General features: G+C 55.8%; 1 protein-coding gene across 5 annotated transcripts in view; it reads left to right on the forward strand.

Moving 5' to 3' along the window:
- Positions 1 to 9115, forward strand: part of Tns3 (tensin 3) — a 146526-nt gene extending 137411 nt beyond the window's left edge. For all 5 annotated transcript variants that reach the window (XM_023714376.1, XM_023714380.1, XM_023714377.1 and 2 more), the window contains 4 exons: positions 5935 to 6103; positions 7280 to 7348; positions 7436 to 7462; positions 8873 to 9115. In XM_023714376.1, the coding sequence (XP_023570144.1) occupies positions 5935 to 6103; positions 7280 to 7348; positions 7436 to 7462; positions 8873 to 9017 (410 nt within the window). In that variant the 3' untranslated portion in view covers positions 9018 to 9115. The remainder of the gene's footprint in view (positions 1 to 5934; positions 6104 to 7279; positions 7349 to 7435; positions 7463 to 8872) is intronic.
- Positions 9116 to 9822: the final 707 nt, after the last annotated feature.

A 9822-nucleotide genomic window follows, 5' to 3' on the forward strand; every position in this document is an offset into this window, starting at 1 on the left:
ATTGATCCTCAGGTCTATTTTGATGCCAATACCATGCTGATTTTATCACAGTAGCCTTGTAGTATAATTTCAAGTCAGGAATTGTAATGCCACCTGCCTTGTCTTTATTGCCCAGGATTGCCTTTGCTATTCTAGGTCTTTTCTGGTTCCACATAAATTTTAAAAGAATGATTTCTCTACTTCTGTGAGGTATGTCGGTAGTAGTCTGATAGGGATTGTGTTAAATCTGTACAGCAATTTTGAGAGTATGGCCATCTTCACAATGTTGGTTCTTCCTATCCAGGAGCACGGAATATCTTTCCATTTTCTGAAATCCTCTACAATCTCTTTTTTCAGAGTCTAGTACTATTTATTGAAAAGGCTATTTTATCTCTACTGGGTTGTTTTTATTGTCAAAGAGCAGTTGACTGTATTAATGTGAGTCAGTTTGGGGGTTCTGTACTTTGTTCCATTGGTACTTGTCTTGTTTATTTTTTTTAAGTATCACTTGAAAAAAATCACAGTTTGATTACTGTAACTTCATGTTAAATCTTGAAGCTAGGGTATTGTCTCAGTTACTTTTCTTTTGTTACTAGGATAAAAAAACCCAACTCCTAAAATTACAGAAGGTGGGGCCGGGGAGATGGCTCAGTAGAATAAGTGCTTGCCCAGCAAGTGCAAGGGCCTGAGTTCAATCCCCAGTTCCACCAAAATAAATAACTACAATTTCGGAAGTTTGGGTTAAGTGCCTGCTTTCACAAGCATAGGGACCAGGGTCCGATCCCCTGGGGCACGCTGAGCCGGTATCTGCGTCCGGGCATGGTGGCGCCTGCCTGTATTCCCAGTGCTGGGGAAGCTGTAAACAGGAGGATTACTATGAGCCTGAGCTGTGTAGTGAGACCCTGTACCAAATGCATTAATGGAAAAATAATATTACAGAAGGAAAGGTTTATGAAGTTCACAGTTAGTGGAGGTTTCTAAACGTACTTGGCTGCTCCAAGGCAGAGGGCCTGTGGCAGAGCGCAGCTGTTCATGGCAGTGAAAGAGCCGAGGGAGGAGTAAGTAGCTGGGGTAGCCAGTTAGCCTCTCCCTCCTCCTCACTCTGTGTGCAGATTATCCATCCCAGGGCGGCTGTAGCCCTCACCCATAATCCCAGCATTGGATCAGGGATTAATCACAAATTCTAGAAGCCGCCTCATGACTGCATGAGGCTTTGGGGGACACCCAGACACAAGCCATAGCTGTTGCACCTCTCCCACAGCTGTCTTCAGGATTATGTGTGTCTTTTGCTTTTCTGCATACAGCTCAGAATCAGTTTGTTGACATCTGCCAACTAGCTTGCTAAGATTTTAGCCAGGCGCAGTGGCGCTCGCTTGTCCTCCCCGCAGGCAGGAGGCCGAGCCCAGATGTCCGCTGAGTTGGAGGCCACTCTGGGCTACATAGTAAAACCCTGTTTCAAAACAAAACAAAATTGTGAGGATCATTGCCCTGAACCTGTAGAAGAAACTGGGGTGGCCCCCCTTCCTGTCCACAGACTCCGCCTACTTCTCCCTGTACCTTTTCCTCATGTAGACCTTTCATGAACTAGTTGCACCTACACCTACATCGCGACGGGGTTGCTGATGGCAGTGGTGCTGAGCTTCAAGTTCGAGTCCCCTCGTAGTGTGGGTGACAGGAAGACACCTGCCTTCTGTGTGTCGGCTTGTGTCAGCAGCCAGGTCACTCTGTGGCCGCAGGTGCAGACCCCCTCGGCCCCGTCTCAGAGGGCCGTGGCCGCCTGGGAAGCAGAGTTCAGGAGCCACACAGGCAGGACACAGCTAGAGGAGGCACTGGGCGTCCTGAGTTTGAGCCCCGTTTCTTTGCCTGAAGGTCTTTCATACAAGACAGACGTCTCCTGTCGGAAATTCTGAGAGGGAGTTTCTGGTTGCAGTGGAGTTCAGATGAGCGATACCAGCGCCCCGCACGGTTTTAGACCCCAAAGCCCTGCACAGCTAGGATCTGCCAGGAAGGCAAGGCACATGAGGTGTATGGATACTCTCTGTTTGCTTTTTCTTTTATTTTTTCAGGATCTCGGTACACAGCTCGACCTCACAGTGATCCTCCCGTTTTCTGCCTCCCTAGTGCTGGGATTACAGGCGTGCGCCCCGACTTTCTGTTCCTTGAACTTTCGACTGTGCAGTTTGTCCCATTCTGCTCTGCTTTTCCCACGTCATGAGACCCATCTTGCTCCCGTAAAATCCCTTTGGTGTCAGATGAACGTCAATGTTGGCCTGGCTTGGTGTCTGCTCCGGGTCAGGCATCTGTGGCCAGAGCGAGGGAAGGCGTGTGCGGGCGTGTGCACTTGTGCCGCTGCGGCGAGGGGTCTCACGCCGCGGGCCGGGGTCTCGACCTCACCGGCCACTGACTTGGGCTCGGGCTCACTGTCATTGTTTCCCTCCTCTGCAAATGAACCTGGCTGTACTTGGGAAACTGCGTTCCTGGCCTGCGGGGCGTTTGTGTCCCTGTTAAAAGGCACTTGAATTTGGAAAACCTGCAAACGTTAAACGTTGGCTAGAAACTGCTCCTCTTGTGTCAGCATGGGTCTGGTGGGAGGACCTGCCAGCCCGTACCCTGACTGCCTCTCTCCTGGGCACCAGAGGGGGGCGCTGCTCCCCACTCACAGGCCAGCCCCCCCCCCCCCCCCAGCTGCTCCGCCCGGAGGGGCAGAGGTGGGGGCCAGGCTTTGGCTTGGTGTCCAGGCAGCAGAGTCTTGGGGACACTGCTCCAGGGCAGGGCCGAGGCCCTCCCCACAGCAGCAGTCCGTGTTTCTTCCTAAGCGCCTTGTCTCATCCAGGTTGATCCAGTAAATGTTTAATTACTGCGTGGACGAGTGAAGTCCTCAGTCATGATGAAGTACTGTGGTGGCCTTGGTCTTCAAGATTAAAGTGCCTTCCTACTCTGACATGCCGCTTTTAGGGATGCTTTTCCACTTTTTTTTTTTTTTCAGAATGGGGATTGACCTCAGGCCCTTGCGCTTGCCAGGGAAGCACTTATTCCACTGAGCCGTCTCCCCAGCCCTTTTTCTACCTTTTTAAATAGCATGTGATGGGTATTAACTTTCTCCCCCAGTGCTGGGGATTGAGCCCAGGACCTGTGCAGTGAGCAGCAGCCCTGTGCTAAGGGTCTTCCCCAAGTTGCCAGGGCTCCAGCTTGCCATCCTCCTGCCTCAGCCTTCCGGAGGGCTGAGCTTACAGCTACGCACCACCACACCCAGTTTAAATATTTATTTTTTGAGGTGAGTCTTCTGAGAAACAAGACATGGTTTGGCAGCTGGTGGCCATACGCGTTACCCTGAGCCGGTCACTTGGTGCGAGCCGGTGGTGCAACTGCTCTAGCCTTCGAGACCGCCTGTGTTTCCATTCAGGCTTCCTGCATCATGGAAAGACCCAGGCATGGTCCTAGTGAGGACTGTCCACCCTCAGGTGTTGCACAGACCGTGAGCTGCAGTTGTGTAGAACAGGAGCGAGACAACTGCTGTGTCTGGACGGTGGAGCTATTCTGATGGGAGGGGACTGGACGGGTCTTGGTTCTAAATTGAACTGCACCTGGGTCCTGATTCACTCAGATCCGGCGCTCCCGGCCCCTCGCAGGACCTTTGAGCTCACCGTGTGCTCTTTCCTCCCAGCTGAGGATTCTGGGCCTAAGGACAGCGGTGTTGTTAGCTCACAGTGACCAGAATAAATTCTGCCCCACCCCCCTAATCTGCTTTTGCTGGGTACAGCAGCCCTTAGGATTCTGTGCCAGCCTCTCAAACAATTTCTGCTTGTGTTTGCGGCTCCCTTGGCCGAGGAATGTAGGATAATCCTGAGAAGAAAGGGCTTTTCTCGACATCTCTGTTTCTCAGAATATCGTGGGTGTGCTTTTCACCTCAGCCTCCCACAAGTCCTATTTCTAGGTGACAGTCACACGCAGCGTTACTTAAACTTAAAAAGGGAAATAGAGTGTAGCAAAGAAAAAGGAGTTTCTTGTCCATCTAGTCCCCTGCACAGCTGCTCCAGCTGGGAAGGGCAGGCCCAGATGGCATGTCCCCGACCACAGCCAGGCGACACCCGGAGACTCGGGGTCCACCCAGTGGGCGGTTCTTCTGTGTCCCCTTTTGCACAGTGGGTCTCCCTGTGCTTTTTATGAACATGCCTTAGGCTGTGGTTTGCGGAGGCTACACAGAGGCCCTGGTGGGCCTCATGTAGTGATGAACAGTCTGTCTGTTGAGTCTGCCTCTGAGAGCTGTGTGGGGATGGAGGAGGGGCTGGGGGCAGGATTTCATTTCTTGCTCCTGAGCCCTCCTGGGCTGTGGCCCACAGAGGAACTCCCGGAAGGGGCATCCCATCCACGCCTGTGCCGGGATGCTGCTTTCCTGGGTGGCCGGGCCCCTGCCCATGGCACCAGGAGGTCCCCACGCGCCAGCTTCCTGCCGGGCTGGGGACTCAACCCTCCTGCCAGAGAGCCTTGGGTGAGGCCCACAAGAGTGCCTGGGCTGGGATGCAGCAGCCCAGGGTGCCCTGTGACGCTACCCCGTGTCAACGCTGTGGGCTCCCCCGAAATTAGATCACAGACGCGAGCTCTTTCGTAATTGTGTGGTCTGCACAGCAGCTGTCAGAGGGGACCCGTCACCCTCTTCCTCGTTTCCCGTGTCCTGGCCACCTTGCAGCTGCTGGGCAGAGCCCACACATTTTCCTTTATCCCTCTGACCCTAGCCCAGTCAGCCGTATTCTCCTCCTCCAATTATCTGCTAAGCCTTTTCCATGGCGCTGTGTAGTTTTCCTGATTACCCTTTGCTGGGTGCTTGGGTTTCATGGAGGAGACGGCATTAACCCTTCACTGGGCTTTGAACACTCACTGTCTTCACGTCTCCAGCTGTCATCTGTATGTGGGGGACACTGCCCAAAGCCTGTTGCTTCGCCATGCAGTTATGGGGGCTGCCCTTTGAGCCTTCTCAGAAGAGGACCTCTGGGTTCTGTCCAGCTCTTTCCAGACTGTGTTCAATTTTGTATTTTTTTTTTTTTTTTTTTTTATGTATTTGGTACAGGGTCCACAGGGTCTCACTACACAGATTGCACTTATGATTGGCCTGTTTTTAGCCTCCCAAGCACTGGGATTACAGTCGTGTGCCACCACGCCCAGTCTCAGTCGCCATCTCAGTGCGCTCCGAGGGCGGAGCTGGCATGGCAGGCTAGAGATTGAACCCCGGCTGCTGCACTCTACCTAGGCAGGCACTTTAGTCCGCTGAGCTATCTGGTCCGCCCTGTATGGTTTTTTTTTTAAGACAGAGTCTTGTTATGTAGCCCAGGCTGGCCCCAAATGCAGAGCGAGCCTCTTGCCTCAGCCCCCAAGTGCTGGGCTGACAGGTGTTTGCCACCGTGCCGGCTTTATTGCAGAACTTAAGAATCAGGATCTTTCTCATGAGAGTAAAGGTAAAAATCAACCAAAGCTTATGGAAAGTAGTCTGTGTCCGGTGAAATCCCTGTGTTCACAGTGAACTCAGAACGTCCTGGGTCTTTGGTTTGTGTCCTGTTTTGCAGTGGTGGGAGGGAGCGGGCCTGGGGGGTGCTCTACCTGAGCCTTCCTGTGTTCCGCCTCAGGGACAGAGCCCTTCCCTACACGTTTCCCCTTGGCTGGGGGGTTCTCTCAACTCCCCTCCAGCTGTCCCTGGCCCATGTCAAGGGTCTTCTGGCTCCCGCAGAACTGCAGCCCCAGCCCATCTCCCTGCCTCATCCTGGAAACGCTGCGGGCTCACAGAGTAGCAGGGTGCTTCAAAAATGAGCACCTGGGAGGCTGAGGCAGGAGGGTCGCTACAGGCGTGAGCTGTCCCAGGGCACACACAGTGAGACCTGGCTTCAGAGGAGCAGCAGAGAACAAAGGCCTGCGCAAGCCGGGCACGTCCCCGACAGCGTGGCCGACGTGTGCCCTTGTCCTCAGCCTGCAACGTGTGGTACCTGAACTCCGTGGAGATGGAGTCCCTGACCGGGCACCAGGCGGTGCAGAAGGCACTGAGCGTGACCCTGGCGCAGGAGCCGCCGCCCGAGTCCACCGTGGTGCACTTCAAGGTGTCAGCCCAGGGCATCACTCTGACGGACAATCAGAGGAAGTGAGTGGGGCTGGGCCCCTGGGGAGTGGCAGGGCCCCGGGTGGGGGTGTGGGGCAGCACCCTCATGGTGAGCCATCCTTGCGGTCACATGACCCAGCCTTGGTTGCTCGCCCAGTCACTGTGGCCTCACTTCAACATTTGTCCCAGAAAGCTTTTTTGGAAATCAGTGTTTAAAAAGAAAGGCACCGTGGCACACACCTGTCAGCCCAGTACTCTAGAGGGCTGAGACAGGAGGGTTGCAGGAGGGTAGAGCCCCAGAGCAGGTAGCTTACTGACTCAGCGTTTCCGGTGCTGGTGAAGGAGCAGCCCAGGCAGGGCCCTGCCCACTCCACGGCCCAGCCTGTCCTCCACGCTGCTGCCCTGGTCCAGCCTGGCCCTAAATAGGTGCCGTCTTCCTTCCTCACACTGTGGAAGTCGCAGGCAAAAGATGAGGTGTGCTCGGGTGGGTTTTGTATTCCTGCTTTCAGGGCTGAGACCAGGTGCAGGGGCAGGCCTTGTGGGGCTTTGTGGTCGGCTAAGAGTTCTCCCCTATTCCCAGGAGAAACTCTGAAGAGGCTCTGACTCCCTAACGCCTGATTCCTTCATTTTTCAGACTTGGCACCAAAGTGCCAGCCTAGGCCTGGGCCACTCAGGTGCCAGGGGCTGTGGGCAACCCCTGTGCTCAGGGCTGTGGCGTCACTGCTGCCTCTGGGATCCTGTGGTGTCCTGCTTCAGGTGCTTGGGTCCCATGATGCCTTCTTAGAGATGGGACCCTAGCACCACGACATAGCCTGGAGGTGCTTCTTGGTGCCCCTCTTTGCCCTCTGGTCCCCAAGGGAGCCTTTTAGCTTTCTCTTTAGTCCTGGGGTTCAAACCCAAGGCTTTGTAGTGAGCTACATCCCCAGCACTTTTTATTTTTGAGATATAATATTCTCTTAAATTTCCCAGGCTAGGCTCAAACTTGTGATCCTCCTGCCTTAGCCTCCCAGAGTGCAGAGATGACAGGTGTGAACTGCTGCCCAGCTCCGGGGGCTCCCAGCTCGAGGCCACCCCCAGCTTCCGGGGCTGACTGTTCATCCCCTGGATCTGTCCTGTCCACTCTGTACCCTCCGTCACCGAGCATACTTTGCCCCCTTCCCAAGGCCCCAAGGGGGGCAGAGGGCGCTTGGCTCCCTTAACTGTCCTCCCTGTCCACAGGCTCTTCTTCCGGCGGCACTACCCCGTGAGCAGCGTGATTTTCTGTGCCTTGGACCCTCAGGACAGGAAGTAAGAACCCCGCATTTTCCTTGGGCTCTTGCACGGGGGAGTCTCATGCACAAAGTTAACTCCTTTCTTTTCTCTTTAATTCCCAAGGTGGACCAAAGATGGCCCCTCCTGCAGGTAAGTCCCCAGCGCCATTTGCATCCTAATTTGTAATCCTACTGCAAAGAGGATTCCCCACACAAAACAGCTTGGTTTGTCTGTGTGCTTCTTTGCTTGGTTTCTGTTTTGATTTTTGGAGGTGTTTTCTTGTACAATTCATGCTGACCTTGAGCTCACTTTGTAGCCCAAGCTGGCCTCCAATTCATGGTGGCTCTCCTGCCTCAGCCTCCCGAGGGCTGGGATTACAGGTGTGCCGGCTCTTGCTTGTTCTCGGGAAAGCATCCTGGCCTCTGGACCTCCTGCTCAAAGGCTCAGGGCTGTGGTGCGAGCTTAGGGCTTCCGCCCTGGCTCCTTCGTCTGTGCCCGCATGCGAGGGGGCACCACTGACGGAAGCATGAGGGCCCCCATGAGGGCAGGGCCTGCAGGTCTCCAGCCCCTCTGGCCACCCAGCCTCAGCTTTCATCTGCTCGGAGTCCGCATCTCCATTGGGTGGCTGCGAGGCGCGGGCTGGTGCCTTCCTTGGTGTGGAAACAGGGAAGCGGGAACAAAGGGGCCTTCATTTTCTAAGAAGGAGAAGAAAACCCTTGGCAAGAGCCTGCAGCGTGGAGAATGCCTGGCACTGTGCCGGGCTTGGCCTCCGAAAAGCCTGTTAAGGCCACGGCTCCAGCCTCAGCACGATGAGATGTGCTGTTCTAGTTACTGTGTGTGGTGCAACCGGGGACCGCACCGGGGCCTTCACGCCAGCCTCCATCCCAGTCCCCCTCCATCCACTACCTGTTTTTAAGTTTTGAGACAGTTTCGCAGCGTTGCCCGGGCTGTCAGGCACAGCCGTGCACACCATGATCCCAGCACTCGGGAGCCAGCAACAGAAGGATCACCCTGAGTTCATGGCCAGTCTGGGCTACATAGCGAGACCCTGTCTTTTTTTTGTTTTTAATTTTTATTTATTTATTTGTGTGTGTGTGTGTGTGTGTGTGTGTGTGTGTGTGTGGCCAGCTCAGCCCACCAGGGGGCGGGGCTGGCTGGCATGTGGTGCTGGGGGACCGAACCACAGTCCCTGTGCCTTGCCAAGCTTGTTCTAAGGAGGTGCTTTAGACCACTGAGCCATCTCACCAGCCCCCGAGACCCTGTCTTAAAAAAACAAAAAACAAATAAATTGCCCAGGCTACCTTGGGATGCTCCTGCCTTGGCCTCCCACGCAGTGCTGGGATTATAGGCGTGCATCGCACGCCTGGAGGCACTGGCCATTTCCGCCTGCTTCCTACCCTGGCCACAGCTGGCTGAGCAGGCTGGCTGGCTGTCCAAGTCTGCCTGCAGGGTGCTGGGAGCCTCTGCCTTGGGGTGACTTAGGCTGGGAGCCCCTGCTTGGAGTGCCAGCTCTTTGCCACATTAGTTTAATCCTGTTCCCTCTGTCCCCCCCCCCCCCAGAGTCTTTGGGTTTGTGGCTCGCAAGCAGGGCAGTGGCACGGACAACGTGTGCCACCTGTTCGCGGAGCACGATCCCGAGCAGCCTGCCAGTGCCATCGTCAACTTCGTGTCCAAGGTCATGATCGGCTCCCCCAGGAAGCTGTGAGCGCTGTCGGCCCGGCACGGAGGCGGCCACAGGGGACCTCGTGCCTCACGGCCAGGACCGCACACGGGGTCTGCCTGCCCCAATCCCCAGGGGAAGGGGTGCAGAAAGCATCCGAGGGCACCGAGGAAGCCCCTTGCCTCCTCGGGGCAGAAGCAGTCCTGTCCGGCAATACCTGGGCCCAGCACAGCCTCGCTTTGGTCTTCACCCAGAAACACCGACCACACAGAGGATGAGGTGACCGATGGTTTTCGTAGGTCAGGCCTTGTGGAACTGAGTGACGACATAACCGAGGGGACAGTGTGGGCTGTGGGCTGTGTTGTGCGAGGACCGGGGCAGTAGCAGCCTTCTTGCATCCTGGAGGAGCACGAGGTGACGAAGTTGCCCTGCCCCACCGTCTCCACGCTCCAGCCTACATTCCCGAAGCGAGCGGTGCTGGGGAGCACCTAGGAGGACCTTGAGAGAAGATGGAAGCAAAACGTCATTCTGTGTAATTTATATTTTACGTATGCCAAATTATTTATAACGCTTTGCCACGCATCGCTGCCCAGCCCGTGTCAGGTGGTGGAGCAGCCGAGTGCCGCCCGCAGGCTCCGGAGCTCCTGACCTGCCCAGCGCTCCGTCCGTCCCGGGCCGAGGAGCGGCACCGGCTCGCACCCACTCACGCCTGGGTGGCCGCCTAGAAGCACAGGCGCGGGGCGCGGCCTGACCTTCCCTAGGCGGGGCTTTGGGGGAATGGGTGCCTTAAGCCTCGGGGCTGGGCGGTGATGCCCGGCTGCCCCTGGCCGCAGGCCGCCCTGCCCAGCAC

This window comes from Octodon degus, unplaced genomic scaffold (assembly GCF_000260255.1).
Source record: "Octodon degus isolate 3935 unplaced genomic scaffold, OctDeg1.0 scaffold00035, whole genome shotgun sequence".
Classification (NCBI taxonomy): Eukaryota; Metazoa; Chordata; class Mammalia; order Rodentia; family Octodontidae; genus Octodon; species Octodon degus.